The sequence below is a fragment of the Merops nubicus genome, unplaced genomic scaffold (genome assembly GCF_000691845.1).
Source record: "Merops nubicus isolate BGI_N331 unplaced genomic scaffold, ASM69184v1 scaffold716, whole genome shotgun sequence".
In the NCBI taxonomy this organism is placed as follows: Eukaryota; Metazoa; Chordata; class Aves; order Coraciiformes; family Meropidae; genus Merops; species Merops nubicus.
In genome coordinates this window covers 16,609-42,247 of record NW_008615389.1, presented here as the reverse complement: position 1 = coordinate 42,247, position 25,639 = coordinate 16,609, and the positions used below count along the sequence as shown (strand labels likewise).

Genomic DNA, 25,639 nt, shown 5'->3' with positions numbered 1-25,639 from the left:
TCCTGCTGACTTACCTGATAAGCACAGCTGAGGTTTGAGAGACACCAGGAGAACACGAGACCTCCCTTGCATCTGGGATAATAAACCCACACCTTAATGGGGCTAATTAGCTACTAGCACTAAAGCTATTACTTTGAGTCTGCTGCTAGCTCAGGTATCAGAGTAACTCATGCTAAAGGAAATAGGGGAAGAGTAGAAAAGAGTAGAAAAGCTCTGACATCCTAGAGGAGAAATCCATATTTCTCAACTTGGCAGGGTTAGGACCTGCTGTTTGTCTCAGCAGAGCAGTGCATGAGCAGAGCATGGTATATATCCACATGGCCAAATACTTTCTTCCTCCTCAAAACAGAGCTTTGGGTTTTTATTGCTCAGAAACAGAAATGAAAGGTCCCAAATGAAGTTTGTATCTTGTTCTGGAGAGGTCTAACTACTATGGGCCAAAACTGTGCTAGAGTTTGTGCTAACAATTACCTAACCAGAGACTGTGCTGGAGCCTCTGCCCTCTAAATCTTCATTTCATTTATGCGGATGTGTTCAAAGTGATAATATTTTTTTAAAATTCTGTTTTAAGGACTGTCTTCAGTCTGAAATTCGTGCACACACATATATGCATGTTTCTAAATGATGACAGGACATCTTGCAATCAGGTGCAGTTACTGTGAGCATGGGAAACTTGTCTCTGTGTGTGTGCTCATACATTTACAGGTCACTGATTACCCATCATTGCTAATTTTGAGGATTTAGGTTAGAAAGTGCTCTGGTTTTAATTTTTTTTTTTTTTTCCCCACCCTTTTTTTATAGCATACTTTGCTAAGAAAGAGGGCACCTCAGATATTTTACTATGTGGTGCTGGTGCTGGGTAAGTGTACTTCAGAATATTTCTTCTTTGAAAGTTGTCTCTGCCCCAGTGATTCCATGTTCCCTCAGCTGCATGAGACAAAAACAAAAATTCCAGGCTTTCTTTGAATGCAGAAACAGGAACACAGACAAAAAAAATATAGTAAATAGGTCATTTAAAACTTGTAGGGAATGAAAAATAGACCTGCACTTGACTTGTTCAGATGTAAATTCCTTTGAGCCTTTCCAGAAGTGCTGTCTTTCTCTTCCCCGTGGATAAATGAGAGAACTGAAACCATGAAGGATCTCAGATACAGCACTGGGCAGATATGGTTCTCCCTGTGTGTGCTCATGACTGTTAAACTGGAAAAACAAACCATGGAGTTTGAAGTGCAGGTTTGGGCAAGGAGGGAGATGCTTTGCAGTGCGGGGCAGGCGATGATTGCTGGTGAGAGAGTTGTCCTGGGTTAGTGGTCTACATCAGCCTATCTTCTTCCTTTGCTGCTGGGTTGTGGGTACTGCTTTTTCCATCCCACTTTCCAGACAATGCTACCCGGAGTAGATTTGCAATCTAGTGAAATGCAGAGCTGAGTAATAATCAGAACTCTCACATAAGTGGAGCTTTTCCTTGAGATCTGCACAGTTAAAAGAGATGCTTTTTTTATTATTTTTATTACTTCTAGGACCTGTCCTCTAGGCTATAGATGTGTGAGATCTGGGCCAAATCCTGATTATGGTTTCACTAGTTTTGATACGTTTGGCTGGGCTTTTCTGTCCTTATTCCGCCTGATGACCCAGGACTACTGGGAGCGTCTGTACCAGCAGGTACCAGCTTTGTGCATAATTCAGGACAGGTCTTCCAGGGACAGTGATAACCCAAGCTGAAAATGTGTAGACATGACAAGAAACATCAAATAAAAGCAATAGCTGCAAGACGTTGAGCCCACATCTTCCCATCTCCATTCCTGCAAGTTTTGACTGCTAGGAAAGGGATGTTGAAGTGTTTCCCAGCAGCAGACCTATCACCCTGCTGGTTTAGGAACTTAAAAAAAAGCACTAAGAGGGTCCTGTATCATCCTTCAAAACTATAACAATGCCTCCTCAGCTGTCCTCATGGAGTACACGATCAGTGATTCACAGATAATGGTATAGGAAGAGGGAGAATGATGGGGAAGAAGTGCCAAGGAAGATATACTTCCATTTAAGCTTCCTAAAGCATTGTGTCTGGGAAGCCAAGTGCTTCTAAAAGATTTCAGAGGTATACTGAAAGCCTATTTGGTATTTTTGTGGTAATTTTATCTCTGGGGTGTGTTGCTTACAGACCCTCAGAGCTTCTGGGAAGGTGTATATGCTCTTCTTCATGCTGGTCATCTTTCTGGGCTCATTTTATCTAGTCAACTTGATTCTGGCTGTAGTAACAATGGCATATGAAGACCAGAACAAAGCCACCATTGCTGAAACAGAGGCAAAGGAAAGGCAGTTTTGGGAAGCAATGGAATTATTACAGAAGGAACAGAAGGTATGTAAATTATTCCCTTGCAAGCATTGATCTTAGTGGTCTAAGTTGTCAGCCAAATAAGAAGAAGCATCACTCCTTGTATACAGCTGTATACAGCAGTCACTAATGGGAAGAGGAGCAAGAGATAATTTATTAAAAGCAGTGATTCCTAGAGCTACAGAAGCAATCCCTTGTTCAGCTGCATATTTTACTTGTGAAACAGTAAATTTTATTGTGGGTAGTGAACATTTAAAGTTATTAAATTAAAGAAATTTTACTGTAGGAGAAATAGTATTCTAAAATCTGGAAAATGTCAAATTCCATCAGCTAGCAGCTTCCAAATGAAAATGTAGCTGGTTTTAATTTTTCCTTCTCTTTTATCACTGTAGGCTGCTGAGAAGAGAAATAGAGTAATTCATTCAATCAACTGCATTAACATCTGAGCCAACTTCTATCGTAGTTGAATGAAAAGTCTTTTGGTAATTTAAATGGTTTAGGAGTTTATGGAAAAAAATCCTCCTGCGTTTTGAAAACGTTGTCCTAAATTCAGTATGGGAAGGAAAGTCAACCACAGTATGAATACAGTCTCAAGGATCCCCAGTGAAAAGACATAATTTTAAAACTATTTGAGCATTTATTCGGGGAAAAAGGATCTATTCCACAGAATTATTTTTGAATTGAGTATTTTTATTGTAAGCAAATCTGCCTTATGGAATAATAGGAGCTATAAGGTGATTATTTTGCCCCTGGCAGACCCAATACATGCCATCATGTAACATATTGCAAACAGCAAATTGTTCAGTGTTCCGTATGTTTGGGATATTTTCTCCTCAATCTTTTAGTGTTATCACATACTGGAAGATTTTTAACGAGTTTTGTGAAACACAAGTTATTAAGAGGAAATAATATAGAGCATAGAAGTGTTTTTCTTTCTGCTTATATTCAAAGTATCCAGTAAAAATATCATCCATGTTCTTCTTTTAATTTCAGTCATCGGCTGCTAAAGGAATTGATATCCTGTCCATTAGCTCCCTTGAAGCTTCTTCACTGTCTACCAAAGAAATGAAAGAAAGAAGCAACAGGAAAAAGAGAAATAAGTCCTTGGGGGTAGAAGATAATGAAGAACAATTCCCCAAGTCACAGTCCACAGACAGTCAACGAAAGTTGGTAATCTATTGTCTGAATCTGAGATCCTTACAACTTTTCCAATTTTAATACTAAAATAAATTGATTGAAAGTACAAAGCAAATCCCATTACAAACACTCATCACTCTTAGGTCTTTAAAATAAGCAACGTTTTGAGATAAGGAAGAATTATATGTAACAATTAATTTGAAAAAATATATAAATGAAGAATGGAAGGAATTTTATCATAACAGTTAAAATACATTTTCTTTAACATTGAGAAATAGAAAAAAGTGAATTACTAACAGAATTTAAGTATTGTGCCATCACTCTCTTTTAAAAATGTCTTACTTAAAATATAAAACATTCACAAAAATACCTGCCAATGCTGACAGGATTTTATTATCTGCCTTTTAAAATCTGGGCATAATTCTTCCTGAAAAATCTAAATTGGAGTTTGACTTGCATTGGTTGATAGGAAATGTTATGAATCTCTAAATATTTATTGCTTCCCCAAATTTTCTCAACGCTATTGTGCCATTCTCTCTGTATTCATTCTCCTGGGCTGTAGTCTTTCCTTGGGATGCTGTACGGACCTGCTGCACCTCAGGGGAAACGCAGACTTAGCCACGGGAGCGTGTTCAGCTTCCAAATACCTGCTCTAGAAGTCGAGTCCAGAAGAGATTTTGGTGATGAGGAAACCCTTGGTGCTGGAGAACGTAAAATGCAGCGTCGGTCGCTGTCCGTCACACAGATGGGGAGACGTTCCAGTGTCCAAAGTCAGGCGAGCCACAGCTCTCACCCTGCTACCCCAAACTGTGTGCAGGGCAACAAATGGGCTAACTCAGACGACTGCAATGGTGTGATTTTGGGGCTGGGAGGAGGAAGCAGCAGAGTGCAGAGTCTAGATCCAGTGGCTTCTGAAGGAGCAACACTTGCACCAGTAATGGAAGACCCAGGAAAAGGAGGTCTGGTAAGGAAAAAATATTCTTTTAAATATATACATCATATTACGGTTTCTTTTATAGATGGTAAGTTTTTCTTAAGAGTCTCAGTGTAAGGGAAAACAGTGATGTCAAATGAAGTCTACTGATGTGGGGAATTTATAAGTTGTCAGTAGATAGTGGTTTTTAATACTCTGGTGAGTTCCTGAAAACTAGACTTCATAATTCCTGTTATAAAACCTATTTTTCTGCTCTTCACAATTTTGTACTGACATAATTTTGAAGATTCCCGGTGCTGCAATTACAATTCACCAAAGAGTCTTTTTATCCCATATGCTGTCCAGGACGGTCATTCTGAGCAGTACGAGTAATTTCCTTCTCCTTCCTTACACCTTTACCATCGTGCAGAATCATTGTCTATAAGTTCCCCAAGTGGGCAGAGATGCTTTTCTTAACAGTTCATCCCTCATCTCTCTCATTTTCCATTAATTTCTGGAATATCTCCCAGGCCTATTACTCCTCATGCACTTATTTCCAAGCTCTGTGCTTGTCCTGTTGCTGTTACATGCTTGCAGGATCCATTCAGTTCAGCATTATTACTGAAGGGCAGGACCTTCATTGTCAACACCTATTATATCTTGTAAAAAGATACATTTATTTGGCTGTGCGTCATTGTTCTTATTAATTTTCATAGCTACCCATCATCACATCCTGCTCCATTTTATTCCTGTGGTATCTCCCTAATCATGTTTATTTCTTTAAGCAGACAGCTGTAAATGTGGAGAGCAGCACGATGCCTTTGCCAACTCATCTGTCAGTGGAGCACTTTGATGAGGCACTTCAGAGGCAAAGGGCAGCGAGTGTAGTCAGCATAATTACTAGTGTCTTGGAGGGTAAGTGATTCCTCATTAAGCTTATTTCAACATAATGCTAGGATGAAAGACCAAAATGTCAATGCATTTCTCAAAGGTTAACAGAGATTTGTAGGTGTGTAGTTAGAAATTTCACTGTTAATTTGCCTCTTTCTAGAAAAAAAAAAAAAAAAAAAACAAACACAAAACAACCACCAAATATTATCACATGGTGTTTATGTTCTGGAGTGCAACCTTTGCCTTTTATAAGATCTCGTTTTGTGGGACGGACAGTGAGGGGGATTGGAGTGGAAGTGGGTGGAAGGAGTTTCTGTAGCACCTGGGGTGCAGGACTGGGATATCATTCTCCTGACCCTGTGGCTTGTGAGATGTCACTGGCAGAAGCATAGGCATGCAGAATCTAAAAATAAGATTACGCAAGCATAATCAGTTGTTGGAATTCCTAGGTTTTGAATACTTAACCTGACTATTTTATTCCTTTAACTTACCCTTCCATTTGAATTCTTTGGGGTTTGTTTTGTTTTCTCACTGGCAGTTATTTTGCTGATCGATTTTGTTGCAGATCAGACTGGAAAAATTTTGACTCAAGTTGTTCAGGATGGGGAAGTCTCCTTCTGTTTTGTTTCATCCCTGCTGAGGAGCTCTATCACCAGTTCTTGGATCACAATTATGGGATTTAGCAGAGGGATATTGTTAAGACAGGGAGGTCCCTTTAATTTTTATTTTAATTTAAATTTTCTTGGGAGAATCATAGTTTCTACACATCCAGTGGAGTTTTCCATTGCATTATAATTCACCAGAGATTTAGATTTTGTTGCACACTTTCAGCTGTGAACTGAGATAGGCGTTCTAGATACATATATAAGGATAAAGTGAAAAGTGCCTCGGCTGCTAAACTGACCTGCCAGAGTGTGAGAAGCTGTGATGTGGCCTCTGCATCATAAACATCTGTATTTAGTCATATGATTGTAATTCAAGTCAGAGTCTAAGCCAAATAAAACCTCATCCAAAGGCTTTTAAAGTAAATTCACATCAATGCATTTTGAAATTGATTTTCTCTGAATTTTATCTTCAAGTTTATTGGCTGATGTAGGAATTACACGAGTGGTAAAAATTGCAGGGGAGCTTCAAGAATTTTTATGGGATGTGAGGTTTCCTTTTTGTTCTGTGGTCTTTTGAATACTTGAAGTTATTTCACCATCCTTCACAGTGTTATCTATTTAATTATATTGGGGTTTTCTTTTGCATTTAGAACTTGAAGAATCTCAGCAGAGATGCCCGCCGTGCCTGAAGGATTTTGCTTTAAAGTATCTAATTTGGGACTGTTGTCCACTTTGGTTGAGAATCAAGAAAAAAGTGGCTGCTTTCATGAAGGATCCTTTTATTGACCTCACCATCACGCTTTGCATTGTGATAAACACTTTGTTCATGGCACTGGAGCACAATAATATGTCAACTAATTTTAAATTCATGCTTAATGTAGGCAACTTGGTAAGCAAATTCTCAGCTATGTGATATTTTATATCAAGGACTGATGGATCGATGTTTTTGATGGATCGATGTTTTCACTTGAGATGTAAAGAGTAATTGTAAAAATTAAAGATGAGCAAACTGTATTTGTAAACTCCAAATTTCTTAAATTTCTAAATTGTCTGTTTCTAAATTGACAGTTCCCAAATTCTATTGATATACTTCTACCACACTCCTGAGAAGGCACAAAACAATTCTCCTATTTTAATTGAAAGTGCATTAGAAGCTAAAAAAATAGGTTTTGTTGACCTGTCCATGAATGTTATTCATGGGAACGTTGTCTAAAGATAAGATAAATTCATGACTACTTTTGGGCTGATGCTATTGTTCCTTTGTCACAGGTTTTTACAGGAATCTTCACAGCAGAAATGATCTTAAAAATCATCGCTCTAGATCCCTATTACTATTTTCAGCAGCGCTGGAATATTTTTGACAGTGTCATTGTCACATTGAGTTTAGTTGAACTGAGTTTACCCAAATATAAAGGCAAGAAAGAAAGAAGAAAAGGAGGAGTCCTGTCAGTTTTACGATCCTTCAGACTGGTAATGACTCACTCTTTCTTAGTTGTATAAAACATTATTTTGTCAATATAATAAAGAATAGAATCATAGAGTTGCTTTGGTGGGAAGAGACCTTTCTGATCATCTAGTTCAGGCACACGGAGGACAGGGAGGTGATTCAAGAATCAGTATGGCTTTACCAGGGGAAAATCCTGCCTGACCAGTCTTGTGGCTTTCTATAATGAAGCAGCTGCAAGGAAAGATCTGTGGACATCATATATCTTGAACTTGCTAAGACCTTGAGTTTTAACAACCTTTCTAGGTTGGAGAGATATGGGTTCGATGGGTGGACTGTTCAGTGGATAAGAAATTGGCTGGATAGTCACACCCAGAGAGTAGTGGTCAACGGCTCAATGTCTAGCTGGGCAAAAGTGACCAGTGCTGTCCCTCCAGGGTCCATACTGGGACCGGTGGTGTTTAACATCTTCATCAATGGCACAGACAGTGGCATTGAGTCACCCTCAGCAAGTTTGGTGTCAATACTGAGCTGGGTGGTGCAGTTGACATGCCAGAGGGACAGGAGGCCATCCAGAGGGACTTGGACAGGCTGGAGAGGTGGGCTCAGGTAAACCTTATGAGGTTCAAACAAGAGCAGGTGTAGGGTCCTGCACCTAGGCTGGGGCAACCAGCATTACCAATACTGGCTGGGAGAGGACATGCTAGAGAGCAGTCCTTTGGAAAGACTTGGGGGTACTAGTAAATGAGAAGCTGGACATGAGCCACCAATGCTCAATGGCAGCCCAGAAGGCCAATCAAATTCTGGGCTACATCCAAAGAAGTGTGGCCAGCAGATAGAGAGAGGTGATCCCACCCCTCTGCTCTGCCCTGGTGAGACCTCACCTGCAGTCCTGTGTCCAGCTCTGGGTCCCCCAGCACAAGAAGGACATCAACCTGTTGGAGCGTGTCCAGAGGAGAGTCACAAAAGTTCTAAGAGGGCTGGAGTATCTCTCCTATGAAGACAGGCTGAGGGAGTTGGGGCTGTTCAGCCTGGAGAAGAGGGGGCTCCGGGGGGACCTTATAGCAACCTTCTAGTACCTGAATGGGGCCTACAAGAAAGCTGGGGAGGGATTATTCACAAGGGCTTGTAGTGACCAGGGACTCAAGTTAGCCTGGTCCGTTAGCAGGTGATTAGTTTGTTTGCAATATTACCCAGTTAAAAACCCCAAAGAGCTATCTATTAATACTTTTTAAAAAGTGTGAGTGTCACAGTACCACAAATATTACATTGCTGGAATAGCTCAGAATACCTGTAAATTTTTTTTTCAGAATTTGAATGGTGCAAAGATGGGTTATTTCTACTGATCTCTAACACTATGTTTTATGTTTCTACACAGCTGAGGGTCCTCAAACTGGCAAAGTCCTGGCCAACTTTAAACACTCTAATTAAAATAATTGGTAACTCCCTGGGAGCACTGAGTAATCTGACCCTTGTCCTGGCAATCATCGTTTTCATTTTTGCTATAGTAGGGGTGCAGCTTTTTGGGAGAAGCTATGGGGAGAACAGCCATAAGATACATAAGGACGGTACGCCACGCTGGCACATGATGGACTTTTTCCACTCATTCCTCATTGTTTTCCGAATTCTTTGTGGAGAATGGATTGAGACCATGTGGGACTGCATGGTGGTTGCTGAACAGCCACTGTGCCTTCTTGTCTTTCTGCTGGTCATGGTGATAGGAAATTTAGTGGTGAGTGTTCCAAATTTTGTCTTCTCTTCATCCTGTCTATGGTAGAATCTAATGAACTGGCATTTTATCAACAAAATGTTGTTTCTCTAAAGAGGTGGAAAGTTTACCTGTGTTTGTTCCTCTTTTGCCTTTCATCTTTTGAGTCCATATTTTCACATTTTGTGTGCTTTGGATACATCCCGCCTTGACCTTTTCATGTCAATGTGACAAGGAATATCTTTGCAGTATGTGTAATAAAGGCAAATATGTTTCTTCACATCTTGGGGGCTGGATGAAATAATCAGTAAGGCTTATGGCTTACCTGCTTGTATTAATGGAGCTAAGTCCTTAAGTCTCTCTGCAAATAGTTTTTAATTAATTTTTATTTTTTAAGTTCTCATGGAAGTATTGAAATCTTTATCAGCAAATGGCAGAATCTACACTTCTATCACTGAAATCAGGATTTTATTTAATCATCTCTAAGTACACTTGCACCCAAGAGCTAGATCCTGCTGTGGCTTACCCTACACAGCCTCACACACCTGTGCTGGGGCATAAGAGGCAAGCTGCCTTTCTGCTCCTCTTCTGTCCTTTCAAAATGCTCAAATCATGAAAATTAATTTCCTTTAGTCAGTCCTTTATGAGAAATACCTGTTCTGTGGCTAAAGTCCAAATCCCCTTTAAAGACCTGCCTGGTGTATACCACAATGATTGATTTCAGTGATGAAATGCTGTGAGTGATACCCATATCACACAATGTTAACTGTCAAACTGTTAAGTGCTTAGCTGCTTGTCTAGGGCCTTAATCTGCTCTCACAGGATTTTGGAAGTAGCTCAAGAGGCCTGATTTAATTCTAGTTTGAAGAAGTAAGAGACATATTAAGCTGACAAGCCATGACCATAGTCTTTATTAGTAGTGTAACCTTTCAAAGTTTTTTTGGTCAACTAATGCATTTGGCACACACAGATCTGTTTTAGCCACTATATTAAATAATGTTTTTGAGGAAAAGTCTCATGGGAACATTGAACTTTCTGAGAGAGAAGTTTACTTCATCAACCACAAAGTGATCAGTTATAATCATTTCATTATTACCTTGGTTGGGATTTCTCAGTAAGACTGAACTTCGATAGTATCGGGGTTCTGCAAGGTTAACATTTAGATTTCTGACTTCTATTCTCTTTTAATTCTATTGTTATTTCAATGACTTTCAGGTTCTCAACCTTTTCATTGCCCTGCTGCTGAATTCCTTCAGTACTGACTGTCTCCAGCCAGCAGAGGATGATAGAGAGATGAACAATCTTCGGATTGCCTTTGCTCGCATCCACAAGGGACTTCTCTTTGTGAAGAGTGTTACACGTGATGCCTGTTGTGGAAAGCTCAGACATATGAGGAAAGCCCACAGGAAGAAAATCGAATTGACTGCACAAAACCCACCTGGGTTCAAGTGTGAAGAAATAAAAAATCATAAACAGAATTACTCTAATGAATGGGCTGAGAAAAATGGGAATAAACGCTCAGGTCTTGAAGATTTTGTTACCAATCCAAATATATTTGTTTGTGTCCCTATTGCTGAGGCAGAGAATACAAGTGAGGGTTTTGAAGATGGTGATAAGCATAGCATATGTACAGATGTAGAATACAGCAAACAGGTAATGAGTTCCTTTCCTTGTGTTGGAGATGTAGAGCCATGTATATATTGAGGGATGTGTGTATGGTAGAAGACTCTCTAGCAGAACAGGGTGGTATATGTTGATCCATTTCCAGACAGTTATCAAATTTTCAACTAGAATCAAAATTACAAGTGTTCAGAGTGAAGGTAAATTATCACTTGGAGCCTTTTAAAATCAAGAGTTTTGCCATAGTCTTAAAAGAAAGACCACAAATTGTTGGGTTTTCTGCAGGAATTCCCAGCTGACACTTGGTGTTTCACACAGGTAACTATATAATCCATAGATTGCACATTAATAATGGTGGCAGTCCTTATTGAACTTAAATTTTTTATGTTAAAAATTATGTTAATAATGCCAACTATTTTGGCATTACTTGTATAACAGAATAAAAGTGTTTGTTCTGCATAAAGAACATTATTAAGGACTTGTAATATGAACTTATGGCTCTGGTCCATTCTTTGCATTTGTCCTTGCTATGTGTAGTATGTGTAGAACTTTTGACTAGTTCACTAAAGTTTTGTACTTCATTGCAAGTCTGTTGGGAAAAAACTCCCTTTCTCTATCCCTAGGTGAAAACAGAAGCTCCAAAATGCTCATATCTCATGTCTTGTTTGGAGAGCCTCACTTGAAATGAAATACATGCCTTATCTTTCTTTCCCTTCCAACTTGTCCACCCCCTAAAAAGCGAAAAGAAACCCTCTCTAATTCACAGATTATTTGCAGGTTGAAAATCACCTGAGACAAAGGGGAGAAAGAAGGAAAAATTCAGGCAGTTGGAGTAAAGGATCGGGATTCTCCTCTGAAGAATTCAGTGTACTTTACCCTGGAAAGGATAGGAGTGTTGAACCATTATCCCCAGAACAAAAAGAGGTAACAATTATCTTTTTTCTACAGCATTAACTTTCCAATACTGGTCAAACGCCAGGATGTTTCTCTTCAAGGATTTGCTGGAGCAGAGTTTAGTGGCAGCAGTGGCTCTGAGCTTGCAGTAGCTGCTCTGGCTGTTTATTGAAATCTGAGTTCACAATAAAAGGAAAGGAGGAGAAAAAAAAATAAAGACATTAAAAGAGAGAAATACTTCCATGTGGGAAATGCCAGCAAGTCTGCCTGTCTCCTAAGTATTTCAGCTTCAAGGAACATACTTAAAATTGTTTTCTCATTACAACATTAAAGACAGTAGTTACTAATAAAAAATATCTTTATCATGCTCTTGAATAAAGAATACATTCAAAACAGTAGCAAACAGCAATACACAAACATGAAGGAACAAAAACAGACTGATTTTTAATAAACTGTGGATTCATCATACATTATATATGCTGTGACAGGATAGTGAGAAGCTCTATGTTAGGATTCCAGTTTCCAGTTCATAAATATCGCCATGGGTGATCAGTTCCTGATATAATACTAGATATATTTACCAGGGTTTTCAATTTACCAACTTATTAGGCAATTACATCTAGTTCACACAGACAGGTGTTGTAATCCTATAGCTTTGCCCCCTATTTGTATACACCTATTAGTACTTCTAGGCTACTTTTAAAATCACAAAGATAGTTCCATTACCATCACTACTTGAAATATTAGTACGTAGTCAATCATAATTTTTATTTGTTAATGGATGAATTTATGGATTTGGAGCTGAATGGAGAATCAAACCCTCATCTTATTTTGCTTGGTAGAGTCCCTGTGTCAGCCCTTCTGAAGGCAGCACAGTGGATTTGACAAACCCTGAAGATCTTTTGAGGCAGATTCCAGAGTTTGCTGAAGACTTCAAGACTCCAGAAGAATGTTTTCCAGAAGGTAAGACTCTTATGGTTTGACTAATGGAAAGTGAGGAGAGTTAAAAAATGACTTGTTTCTCTAGTGATGCTGAAATAATAGGGTCATGCTATTTATTTAATTTTAGTTATGTGGAAATTGGATAAATAGCCCAAATCATTGTCCCTCTCTAGTCAAAAGGGAGATTGTGACTCCTGAACAATAAGCCCCCTTCCCCTTAAAGCAAATTGCTTCTAACTGGGACCTGGCCAATGGCGTAGACACAGTTGCCCAAATTGGGATTATTAGAGTGAAGTGGGATGAATTTCACTCTATTGGATATCAATCAGATCACTTTTGGGATTTAAGATAGGATAAATGCATGTGATCAGGTCTTGCCTGACAATGGCCACTGGAGCAAGGCTTTTGGCACATCAGATTTGTTAATAATTTGCAACAATATAAACATTTATTCCTTGAATAGCATTTAGTGAACAATCTCTTTAACAAGCAAAGCAGTGAAATAAGCAGAGAGAAGCTGGTAGGATGAAGCTGAATTTCTATAGGATGATAATCTGGGGATCTCAAATCATCATACAACATCTGCCTTTACAGGTTGTTATGGGATGTGTTCAATACTTTCATGAATTCTTCCTGCTAACGTGTGAATTTCATAAGATGCAAAGAAATAACTCTAGATATTTTTTCCAAATAACCATCACTACTGAAGGCCAATGCTAATCACTCCACTCTCAGTTCCAAGAGCATGTATATCAAGTCAGTTTATAGGCTTCTTTCTTCCAAGTGAGTTACACTACAATTCTAACTGTGGCAAAATTCTTCCAACTTGCTCTTTGCTCACCCAGTCAACCTGTCTGACTGATACCTTTTCCACCCACCCCCCAAGTTTTCCTCAATTCTGTTGTTTTCCATCCATCTGAGCTTCCCTGTACCATGAAATAATCTTCATCTTTGCATACATGGAGCCCAGCAGCAGGTGCTGCAGGTTTCTGACCTTCCTTTCCTCTTCCACCCCAAAGGCAAAACATTTCTCTCATCACTGCCTTCCCATTCAAGCACCACTTCCTGGATATATTATTTGATGAGAACATGGATAAATCAAATCTGGCTGCAAACACTCTCACCCCCTGATTGCCCTGTTCTGCAGAGCTGCCCTTTTTCTTTTTTTCTTGTGACCTTTTTGGGTCAATGAAACTTCTAATGCACAGTTTTAGGAGTGAATCAATAACAGTGAAGCATGTAGAAATTATTTGAGGCTGGAGACGTGTTGTACCTGAATGTAAAGTATTATCTGTGTAGCAATAATATATCTATTTTAACTATTATGTTATACATCATAAATCTTTAGACATATCCACCATACCTACAGTGCAATTTTCTTTCTTCAGAAAAAAACCCACACAGATAACACAAAAATATAACTTTACTATAACATTAATATAGCATTAATAACACAAATGTCAAATTTCTGAGCTGCAGCATTTTTTTTTCAAAACTACTTTATCAATGGCATTTTTTGCCAGTAGAAAAGCTAGAACAAAAATAAACAATTTTTTTTCTTTCCCTGCTTCAGAGAAGAAATGAGAAATATCTTGTTTTGTGCTCTGGAGTCCCAGGTTGAACTGTGCCTGCTGGACCAAGCCATTAGAGAGCTCAACTGAAAGTGCAGCAAAACTGTACCTAGCTCAGAAAAAAAAAAATCTGTATATTATGCAAGTGCCATTCCCTGCTTCATCTCATATATCAGATCCATGTTACTGGGGAAATGGGTTATTGAAAGAAAAACAATCAGAATTTTTTACATAAATCCATCTATATATGTGAGTTATATATCTATATGATACCATATAATATGTGTAGAAGATGTATATATGTGCCATAAATATATTATTTTTGCCATGCTTGGACATGACAGAAGCTTTCTTAATGATTTTTTTTCACTATAATAAACACATGCATCAGCACAGAACACACAGCAAGGAAAATGTTAGCCAAAGTGACCTAGTTCTTTGCAAAATTAATAAGTAATCAAGCCCAGGATTTTGTAATGTGTGTTCAGAAAACATTAAGTGGCCCTGGCATCATTGTCTGCAGTAAGAAGTAATCTAGTGAGTTTGAAAGGACATGTTTCCTGCTATGGAGCCTGCCTCAGCTAGAATATGACATACTCTTGCAGGTTATATCATATAAAATCAGCCACTCCACACATTCAGAAACAAATAAATAAATGAATAGACCTTGCAAGGCACAGTATAATGCTTCAGTACTGAAGACAACTCTGGGGTATCTTGTCTCTGCTTTCCCATGTGCAGAAACTGAGAAAGGCTTTTGTAACATCAAGACTCTTCCCATGGCCATGAAGTTTCTTGTATCCAAACAGCAAGTCTGTAGGAGCATGTCCAGTATCTCAGAAATAGCTTGAAACAATGGAAAGTTGTCCAAAGGGCTTCCCTTCTCCTTTATATGCATATATAAACAGGAGTTGCAAGGCAAACAAAATTAGACGTTCCTTTTTTTTTTTTTTAATGGTGAAACATGAAAGGCAACCAACAATGATACAATTAACGTGAGCATTGGCTTCTCCCTGTCCCCAGAAGTTTCTAGAGCAATGTTTCACATGCATGTACAGTCCTTCCACACATTCATGGCTGTCTTTCACTTTCAGGATGTGTTCGACATTTTCGGTGCTGTGTGCGTAGTGACTTTAAATTTGGAGGAGAAACGTGGTGGAGTCTGAGGAAAACCTGCCACCAGATTGTTGAACACTCCTGGTTTGAATCCTTTATCATATTCATGATTCTTCTGAGTAGTGGAGCCCTGGTTAGTGTAGTACAGTTTCGTGTATTTATTTAGAAGGTTTTTTAGCTATCAGCACTCAGAGAAGTTATTTTTAGCAGAAAACACAGCAGTTACCTTTGAACTCATCAAGAGAAAAAAAGAAGAGGCTCTTTGCACAGCAGTCATTTATTATCTATTGTAATTATTGTAAATTGTTATTTGTATTATTAAAATCATTAGAGTGAGCAAAGCTAAAAATACGTAAATCTCAGAAAGTTCTATTTTAGCTGTATACTGGATTTTTCTCGGGAAGTTATTTCACAATTGTGAAACATAATAGAGTTTTTATATCATTAAAACAAATAAATGACTCTTAATACATGAAAAAAACAGTACTTCTGTGTATAGATTTCATGGAATAAGTTGGTAAAAATACATACTTTCCTCTGAGGATTCCAGTGTGCATGACGTGTGTGTCCAGAGGGCCGTACCATACAGAGAAGGGACAGGGAGAATAGCATGTTTATCATCTGACAAAGGGGTCTTAATGATGCTGGACTTCCATTTTATAAAACTCATCTCTGACTTTTGCCCATTGTCTATATATTATGATTTCAGGCATTTGAGGACATCCATATAAATGAGAGGAAAACCATTAGGAATATGCTGGCATTTCTTGACAAAATGTTCACTGTCATCTTTGTGCTGGAGATGCTTCTGAAATGGGTGGCTTATGGCTTCAAGAAGTATTTCACCAATGCCTGGTGCTGGCTGGACTTCCTCATTGTTGATGTAAGTTTTTACATCAGTCCTGATGGAAGATATAGTAGCAGAATGATTATTTTCTGGATGCAACGTTATCTCCTTTAATGGTGGTTTCAGGTTATTGCATGTTGGGCACTGAAAATATGGTGAGATTTGGGGTTGTTTGGTTTTGTTTCTAACAAGAACAAAGGAAACAGTTGTCAGGATCTTCCTAATACTTTTTTTTGTCTTCCCATTCAGGTGTCTTTAATAAACCTCTTAGGCAGTTCATTTGGCCCTGTGAAAACTCTCAGGACTCTCCGAGCTCTGAGACCCTTGAGAGCATTGTCACGATTTGAGGGAATGAGGGTAAGACTGAATACAAGTTGCAGTTTCTCAGTATTAATAAGCATGTAACAGGTTCGTAACTCATGACTGTGTCTTTATGAAGTTCATGTGGCTACCCTAAATACAGTTTAGGACCTGTCAAATGAGTTTTTAAAAAGCAGTTTTTCTGTGCTCCTCTGTATTGGCTCCTCCGTATAGGCTTTCCTCAAGTGATCAAACCAAGTGTAGCTGAAACTAAAACTAGACTAGGCAGAACTTTGTCCCAGTGCTGCTCAGTCATTTTTGTGTTCCTGTCTTGCTAAGAGAGCAAAAAATAAAACAGACAATAAGAAATGTGAACACAATTCTCATTTTTTAAGTCTGATGGCAAGCTAATTCAGAGGAATCAATCACCTCCAATCTGCAGGTTCTTACTGGATTGTTTTACAAAAACTTGAGGCTATTAAGAGGTACTTTGTTCAAATTATTGTTCCAGATAGATTTATTCTTTCAAAAATTAGGAGTGTTTACCTCTAGAATATTTGCTGTGCTTTTCTATCAAAGGAGCACTTGGAACAATGTGAAGGTGCTGAACATTAATTACATTTAATGACAAATCTACCATTGTGCAAATGCAGAGAAAGATTCCCTCAGCCATATGCAAAACACGTCTGTATAGTGCAATGTGAAGCAGAATGATAACCACGGTGGTATCTGGGTAGAACTTTGGTCTTCTATGGAATATATTCTGGAATCTGAAAAGAGGTGATAGAAATATATGTGGCATCACTGTCACACCTTCAGATGGGAATGCAGCCTCAATGCAGCTGAGATAATGGTTGCTTTTGGATAGCTTCTGGAAGTGAGACTGGAATCTCTCTGGTTGCAGCCTAGTCTTTGTGAAAACAGACAGAGATTACATGAAATTAAGAGAATGTGTAAAAATTTCCATGTCTGGAGTCAATTTTGAAACAGGTGCAATTGTACTTTCTGTCTTGCTCTATGGAACGTGTGTGATGTGGTCTCCACAAAAGCATTCAGAAAGCTTTTTTGTTTTCCTTCTGATCCATCAAGTTCTTCTTTACTATGTGACTGCTGAGTTCACTGCAAAACTCAAAGAAATATTCTCAGTTTCCTTACCCTGCCCCATTTTATGAAGCAATCTCTTACCTCTTAGCATGCACTTAAAACCTACGTGGACATCTGTGATTATACAGCACCTAGCACAGAAAAAATACTTAGCTCATGGTTATAGACTCCAAACACAATCATAATCCACTAAAAAAAATAATCTAGCAAAGTACTAGTGGAGAGTTATTACTGCTCCTTTTAAAAACTGTTTACTACAGTTTTAATACTAGTGCTCTGTACTAGTGCTTGTGGATAAATACTTCAGAAATCTTATGTTATAAAAAGTTAAATCAAACAAGTGAAAGATCCCCCACTGCAAAACCAAGATCAAAAGAAGATGGACTCACATTGTAGTCTATTTATGTCGTAGTGGCTCACAGCAGCCCCAAAAGTACCAACCAGTCCTTTGAAAACTTAAGAGGTGCTATAGACCTTTGAATCTTTGTTCAAGGTCCCCATGCCAGCTGTGACTAGTACTTACAGAGAAAATTTTAAGTTTCTCTTTGCTGAGATGACTGACTGCTTATTACACTGAGCAAATACTTGGGTTCATCTTTATGTAAGTGTATTTTTCCTTTCCCATTTCATCCAAGGTGGTTGTCAATGCCCTCCTGGGAGCCATTCCTTCCATCATGAATGTTCTGCTTGTCTGCCTTATCTTCTGGCTCATCTTTAGCATCATGGGAGTGAACCTGTTTGCTGGGAAGTTTGGGAAATGCGTGAATCTGACAGAAGAAGATTCAGAATTAAATAAATCGATCAATGACATAGCAGACTGTAAAATGTATAATAACACAGGAAAAATATTCTGGGTCAATGTTAAAGTCAACTTTGACAATGTTGGCTCTGGCTACCTGGCTCTTCTTCAAGTGGTGAGTTCTGCTTGCCTTCACTAGCCAACACCATGTCTGATGGGTTTGATTATCTGTCAATTCTGACTCACCTTTGTGGATGATCATAGAATCCTATAGATCATAGAATCATAGAATGGCTTAGGTTGGAAGGGACCCTAGAGATAATTTAATCTGACCTCTCTTCCATGGGCAGGGACTCTTATCAATTAGATGAAGTTGCTCAGAGCTTCATCCAACCTGGTCTTGAACACCTTCAGGGAGGGGATATCCACAGCTTCTCTGGGCAATCTATTCCAGAGTCTCACCACCTTCATATTGAAGAACTTCTTCACGGAGGTGGAGATCAGTGATATCATACAGCTTGCTCTTCCCTTGTAGCTGGCTGTTCACACACCACTGTTGTTCGTGTACACAAATTAAATTGATCCAATGGAAATTAAATCCCTCTGTGATTTTCCAGGTGTTAAAGTAAGCAGCTGGTGGACAAGAGCTGTTTCAGCCTCCAGCAGGTTCATGAGCCTGAGAGCTGGAGTCAATCTTGGAAGAAAACCTGGGGCAAATACTGAAATAACCATCTGTAACACAGACTTTTTTTTTTTCAGCCATTAGGATTGCATGGCCCTTAGTAGACCACTCTAGTGAAGGTTTGCCCTGGCAGCACCCTAGGACAACGTGTTCTATCCCACTCTATCAAGCTTTCAGATCCTGATAAGGCTGAGAATGCCGAATATACAGCAGGGGCAAGCTTCCTTAAAGTGGAAGCTCAGTGCTTTGTGTATGTGACCGTACCAAAGGCTCTTACCTCAGTGTCATCTGGGTACTGCAAATTATGTGAAGACTTTTACCCTGAAAGTTTAACACATTGTCTATAATCTCCCATTCTAGGCAACATTTAAAGGTTGGATGGACATAATGTACGCGGCAGTAGATTCACGGGAGGTCAGTCACCATATTCAGGTTATATTTTCTGTTAATGCTACAGCTTTCTACAAAAGTGTTGTTTTTTGCACTTTTTTCACCTGCTATCTATCCGTGCTAAATCTTCCCAGGAGTTATTTTTATCAGCTGATATAAACATTTAATCTGTGAATGAGTCATAGTATCCTAAAGCTAATGTCTTGTAACAGGGAGAGAGATTCAACTCCAGATCCACCCACCTAAATGCAGTTACCTATAGCATAAAGGTCTCCATGTGACCTCATTTCCAAGAGTCTTCTGGTTCATGGAGGCCTCATCAGTATTCTCAGAGGGATATAGTGAGCATTGCAGCTTGCCTTGGATATCTATACTGTTCAGCTGCACACCTCTTTACACTACATTGACACTACTAGACGTCCATCGGCTAGCAGAGGAATTGAGGGTTCCCACTCACATGGAGGCACTTACCTTCACACATCTTTCATGAAACTCAAGCTTGGAGTAAACCAGATTGTATTTTAAATGGTTGCTCAGCCACAATAGCTCAATTCCTGATGAAGTTTGGGTTTATGTTTTGAAGTGGACTTTAAACTAAGTTACTGTAAAACAATGTCAGGCATCACTAGTTCCATTTTCCCTACTGTTTATATTACCAGTCTTGTGTGCTGTCTTACCAGAAGTGTCATCCAACGTTATACAGAACAAAGTGGTATGTCCTGGAAGACAAAGAATTGGAAACTAAGAGGAGATCTTAATTTGATCATGAGTTCAGAGGAATCAATCTCAAAATAATCCTGTAGGAAAATGGGGGTTTTATGTTTCAATTTAAAAAAACTCTTGTTCTAGCTTTATTTTGATTGATAATAGCCATAGAAGAAGAACTTTTTTTTTTTTTTTATAATAAGAAAAAAACACAGCTAGGCCAAGGGTTTTAATGGCAAGAACTTGGAATTAGACTTCTAAATAGTTGGCTTGATTTTTCAAGTACTGAGCATTTTACAGCTCCTGTTCTTCTGGGAAGAAATGCTTCTGAAATGCTTGTGAAATCATGTCAAGAATGGCCAATTCAGTAGCTATTTCTATTGACTTCACTAGGGACTCAATCAGCTGCAGATGGTAGGATTCTGTCAGTTCTGAAAAGAAAAAAAAAACCCTAACAAGAGATTTTGTGGGAAAAAAAAATCATTTAAAATAAAAGTAAACATCACTCACCATTAGTCAAAGACTAAGTTGTGCTCTACATTTTTTTTAGTGCAAATATATCAGTATGAATTAAATTATCCTGTTTGGCATTAACTAGCCAGAAATTACAGAAACAAACACTCTAAAAGAAAACAAATTAACTAGAAAGGTGTCATAGTATAAACATTTTGTAATACTATTTTTTTGAGCCATGTTATCTCGTTAGTTATTTCTCAGGTCTTGTGCTTGGTGTGTAGTTTCGTAAGAGTCATGTTTAATTTCTGAAAGGATAGCAGTCAGCATCTGAGCAATGATGTCCTTATGAGGTCCTAGAATTTTGATGCATCTAGTAGTCACAGTATAAATGTTACTTTCTACCACTATTTTCTTCCACTTCCGAAAGTGTTGAATATATGAAATATTTTGTATTATCCACTACTGATAGTTTTAAACTATACCGATTTTGCTAGAATGAGAAGTAGAGCTGTAAATCTTAGTTCTTCCATAAAATCACTTCATGTGAGGATCTGCAGTATGAAGATTTTTCTGAACTGGGCTCATTTTGTTATTGATCATTTTTTCACATTGATTCTGATTCTTGCAGAAAAATGAACAGCCAAAAATGGAGCACAATCTCTTTATGTATCTCTACTTTGTGGCCTTCATTATCTTTGGATCCTTCTTTACGCTGAACCTCTTTGTTGGTGTTATTATTGACAACTTCAATCAACAAAAGAAAAAGATAAGTGTATTGTTTTGCTTCCAGACAGCTATTATGTCATGGGCAATGCTATCTTTAGAGGATAAGGTCCTTGCTGTACATGGAAATCTAGAACTTCTATTGGCATTTACAAGAGCATGACTAATTAAGTTAGCAGAAGTAACACCTAGGGTGGGTTTCTTCCTCCTCTCTTTTCCTCTACAACCTAAATATCTAGTTCTTTCCCCAGCATGTCAAAGGCAATGACATCTCCGCAGCCTCTTAAAATTTTGCTTCTTTTTGGTAACTGAGCATGACAGGAGACTCATTATTCTCATTATTTAGACAGGGATCTGGTACAGATGGTCTGGTGAGTATTTTAAAATGGGTTTTACACAAGACCAGGATGTGGGAAGCCAGAGGAAGGTTTATTCCTTTCCAGGCTGTCAGTAGGTCCTTTGTTTTCATGCTTTCTGAGCTAGCTGGGTTTTACCCCAGGACTTCTGCTCTGTGAATATGTGGTTTGTGCTACTCTGATTTTTGGACACAGTTACGCATTATGAAAAGGGGTAGTACCAGCAAGATGTGAAAAAGGAAGGAATGCTAGTTTCCAGAATTCTAGTCTTTGTAACTGCAGAAGTGCTGTTTTCTCACCAAAATAACAGTGATATTTCTTTTTGTACTTAGGTGGGGAAGATATCTTTATGACAGAAGAACAGAAAAAATATTACAATGCAATGAAAAAGCTCGGATCCAAGAAACCTCAAAAACCCATTCCAAGACCACTGGTAAGGCTGAATTCTTGAAAAGGAAAATGCATTGCAGAAGTGCAATTTAATTCACTGAAAAGTACATACGATTATGTATTTCATATAAATTATTTATACTGTCTTTACATTGATACTCAGACAGTGCTCTAAAGTTAATTCCATACCAAAAGAAATCGCACTGAAAGATTTTACAGGTTAAATATTTATTGAGTTCTTGCATAAATATTGTTGAGTTTTACATTCACCTTGGAACTTATTAAATTTCTGGATGGGAAGAGATTTTTAATGCCATTTTTATATTCTGCCTTTCTTAAATTTCTCTGACTCTGCTATAGTTGAATGGCTTTTCCACATAAAAATTGGAGCTGTTGGAAACATGTACATGAATACTTTCTAGTTTCATAACTGATGCCAGATGTATCTTTTTCCTCTAGAACAGATACCAAGGGTTCCTTTTTGACATTGTAACACACCAAGCCTTTGATATTTTCATCATGACTCTCATCTGCCTTAACATGGTCACCATGATGGTGGAAACCTATGAGCAAAGTGAAATGAAGACTAACATCCTTAACAAATTCAATCTGCTTTTCATTGCCATCTTTACTGCAGAATGTGTACTGAAATTGGTGGCTCTGAGACAGTACTATTTCTCAAATGCCTGGAACATATTTGATTTAGTTGTTGTGATCATGTCACTGGTTGGTAAGTAAAATTGGTTTGGCAGATTCTTTACTAAATCAATTATCATTCTTTTCGGAAAAAAACCTGGTTAGAATTTATCAACTGCAAAAGGGTGTTGAAGTGGAAATCATAAATCCCCATCATCATTATAGTAAAATAATATGAAATAATATTTTTTTTTTATTTTCTTTTAATAATTTATTTTTTTAAAAAGGCAGCTGTGTTATGTAAAATCTTTCAGAATTGTTCTTTGGGTTGTTTTTTCCTAGTCTGAAAGACAGAATGAATAGCACATCATTCCAGTACCACGTTATATGATAATTTCCATTGTTACAGATTTAGTGACAACTAAGAAATCTTTGATCAAATAAAAATTGCTGGTTTTTGTCATCTGTGTTTGTAATGGAGAATTGAAATATGTAGAGAATATGAAGTCTGGAATTAAATTATAGCTTATGAAATTCAGTTGCTGGAAACTTCGTCAGAGCTGATTGAAAAGAAGGGTTCACACTGTGTAACAGGAGAGAAAAGAACAACACAAATGTGTTAGCTTTTATTGGAAGGGATTGCAGAGGAAGAATGGGGTAAAGAGCTCTTCTGACAATTTGAGCTTTCTTCCAGTTTAACTATTCCTGGGGCTAGTACTGTCAAAATAGCAGAAGGATTCATAGCAGGGAAAAAAACTTTCTTTCTTTAGAATGACTTATATTTTGGCTAAAATTCCAGTAAGAATACAACTCTTCCTTGAGAAATTAAGTTCCTAGAGTGGAAGTCCAGTAAAATGTATCTGAACCTAGAAAAGCCAAACCTCTTCTGGTGCTATTAGTTCTCTCATTTTTTCCTGCTAACTAAAGGTAACATAACATCCACGTGGAGCTATGTCCCTGTGTTGAACTAAAAGCCATTGTAGAGCGACATGCCCAAATTCTATGTTTATCACTGGTTTTGCTTATACATATCTTGACTTTATTACCTAAATGATGACCGTGACATTGTTGTCATAACTTGTTTTCTTAGTTTACCCTTGTAGTCTCAGTGTTTGAAGTCACATTTAGAAGGAACCTAACCTTCACCTGCTGAAGTATTCATGCAATCAGTGTCAAATAAAAACGCCAGTGAATGAGTGCTGACTGGTACAGATGTCTAAAGCTGTGCACAGAAAGATGCTTGCCATCCTTAGTGCAGTGGGTACTGTCTGCTGGTGGCTGGAGAATGTAGTTTGTTGTTTTCTACAGCTATTTTTTCAACTCTAACTAACATCAATTGAAGGTTGCTCTGTTAGGGCCTTAGCGTGCACACATCGGATATTTTTCAGCTCTACAGATATTACCAGTTCATCCTACTTACTAGTTCAGCAGAAGTGTGGTATTCTAACCAGTTGTCACCCTTTCCATTTTAGCCTCACTGCTTTCTGGCATTGGGAAAGCGTTTGAACATTTCATACCACCCACACTCTTCAGGGTCATTCGCTTGGCTCGGATTGGACGAATACTGAGACTCATCCGGGCTGCCAGAGGAATCCGGACCCTGCTTTTTGCACTGATGATGTCCCTGCCTGCTCTCTTCAACATTGGCCTCTTGCTTTTTCTGGTCATGTTCATTTATGCCATTTTTGGCATGGCTAACTTTGCCTATGTGAAGATGGAAGATGGCATTGATGATATGTTCAACTTCCAAACTTTTGGTAACAGCATGCTCTGTCTCTTCCAAATCACAACGTCAGCTGGCTGGGATGGTCTTCTCAGTCCTATTTTAAACACTGGGCCACCATACTGTGATCCAAACGTAAATGGTATTATAGGTGAATGTGGCAAACCTGCCATAGGTATTATTTATTTTGTAAGTTACATCATTATATCGTTTCTCATTGTTGTAAACATGTATATAGCTGTTATTCTGGAGAACTTCAATGCTGCTACTGAGGAAAGCACAGAGCCTTTAGGGGAAGATGACTTTGACATCTTTTATGAAGTCTGGGAGAAGTTTGATCCTGAGGCAACTCAGTTTATAACTTTCTCTGCACTTTCAGACTTTGCAGATGCTCTGGCTGCACCCTTACGTGTACCCAAACCAAACAAAGTTGAACTCATAGCAATGGACCTGCCTATGGTCAGTGGAGACAGGATCCACTGCTTGGATATCTTGTTTGCTTTTACCAAACGAGTGTTAGGAGATTCTGGGGTGTTGGATACTCTAAAAGTACAAATGGAGGAGAAGTTCATGGCTGCAAATCCATCGAAAAATTCATATGAGCCAATATCTACTACACTCAGACACAGACAAGAGGAAGCTTCTGCCATTGTCATCCAGCGTGCCTACAGGAGTCACCTGCTCCTGCAGTCCATAAAGCAGGCTTCTTACCAGCAAAATCACAGAACATGCAGCATTGACATTCTTGGAGATGCTTCTCCAGAAAACGGAGGACTTATAGCATCTATGATGGGTGAAAACTATGATAGGAGTTCTGGCAAGTCTGAAACTTTGTCCTCAGCATCCTTTCCTCCATCATATGATAGTGCCACAAGAGCCAGTAGTGGCAATATCATGGTTGAGAATGGAGAAATTGCAGGTAATCAACAATCTCCAGACTGTAAATAGTTCATCAGTGATATTGTTGGTAACAACATTTTAAAACATTCACAGAAGCTGACATTGCAAACACATGCCAGCTGAGGCAGCCTCCTTGTTACACAAAGTCTGTTGATCATGATCAGTTAACTAAGGTAGCTGCTAAACGTTCAGCTTTGTTCAGTATTTCCATATGCAGAGAAAGGTTTTGGGTCTGTTTGATGAAGGACATCCCACTGCAAAACAGGGCCCAGGGTGCCTGAGAGCAGGGGTGTATTCCCAGCAGTGATGGGCAACATATGCTGGCATTACCCTGAAGCAGAGGAAAGCTCAACACCAAGGGATCTGCTGAGGAACAGAAAAAGAACATCAGTATTGAGATATATTGTCAAAGGGAAAGGAGCTAAAATTTACCCCTAGTCCATTCCTAATTGATACTTTTATCATAAACCTGTTAAGCAAATGGCTACTGATTTATATTATTTTTATGTTTGGGG

At 38.5% G+C, this 25,639-nt stretch overlaps 1 protein-coding gene across 1 annotated transcript in view; it reads left to right on the top strand.

Moving 5' to 3' along the window:
* LOC103775038 (sodium channel protein type 5 subunit alpha-like) overlaps nucleotides 1-25,143 on the top strand; it is a gene marked incomplete at its 3' end in the record, with an annotated part of 34,064 nt that extends 8,921 nt beyond the window's left edge. The window contains exons 7-25 of the mRNA XM_008942482.1: nucleotides 802-859; nucleotides 1,521-1,662; nucleotides 2,159-2,356; nucleotides 3,326-3,502; nucleotides 5,171-5,297; nucleotides 6,529-6,767; nucleotides 7,148-7,348; nucleotides 8,701-9,054; nucleotides 10,246-10,683; nucleotides 12,387-12,507; nucleotides 15,152-15,306; nucleotides 15,883-16,056; nucleotides 16,270-16,377; nucleotides 18,060-18,338; nucleotides 19,206-19,259; nucleotides 21,025-21,166; nucleotides 21,808-21,908; nucleotides 22,325-22,595; nucleotides 23,974-25,143. Of these exons, the coding sequence (XP_008940730.1) occupies nucleotides 802-859; nucleotides 1,521-1,662; nucleotides 2,159-2,356; nucleotides 3,326-3,502; nucleotides 5,171-5,297; nucleotides 6,529-6,767; nucleotides 7,148-7,348; nucleotides 8,701-9,054; nucleotides 10,246-10,683; nucleotides 12,387-12,507; nucleotides 15,152-15,306; nucleotides 15,883-16,056; nucleotides 16,270-16,377; nucleotides 18,060-18,338; nucleotides 19,206-19,259; nucleotides 21,025-21,166; nucleotides 21,808-21,908; nucleotides 22,325-22,595; nucleotides 23,974-25,143 (4,509 nt within the window). The remainder of the gene's footprint in view (nucleotides 1-801; nucleotides 860-1,520; nucleotides 1,663-2,158; nucleotides 2,357-3,325; nucleotides 3,503-5,170; nucleotides 5,298-6,528; nucleotides 6,768-7,147; nucleotides 7,349-8,700; nucleotides 9,055-10,245; nucleotides 10,684-12,386; nucleotides 12,508-15,151; nucleotides 15,307-15,882; nucleotides 16,057-16,269; nucleotides 16,378-18,059; nucleotides 18,339-19,205; nucleotides 19,260-21,024; nucleotides 21,167-21,807; nucleotides 21,909-22,324; nucleotides 22,596-23,973) is intronic.
* Nucleotides 25,144-25,639: the final 496 nt, after the last annotated feature.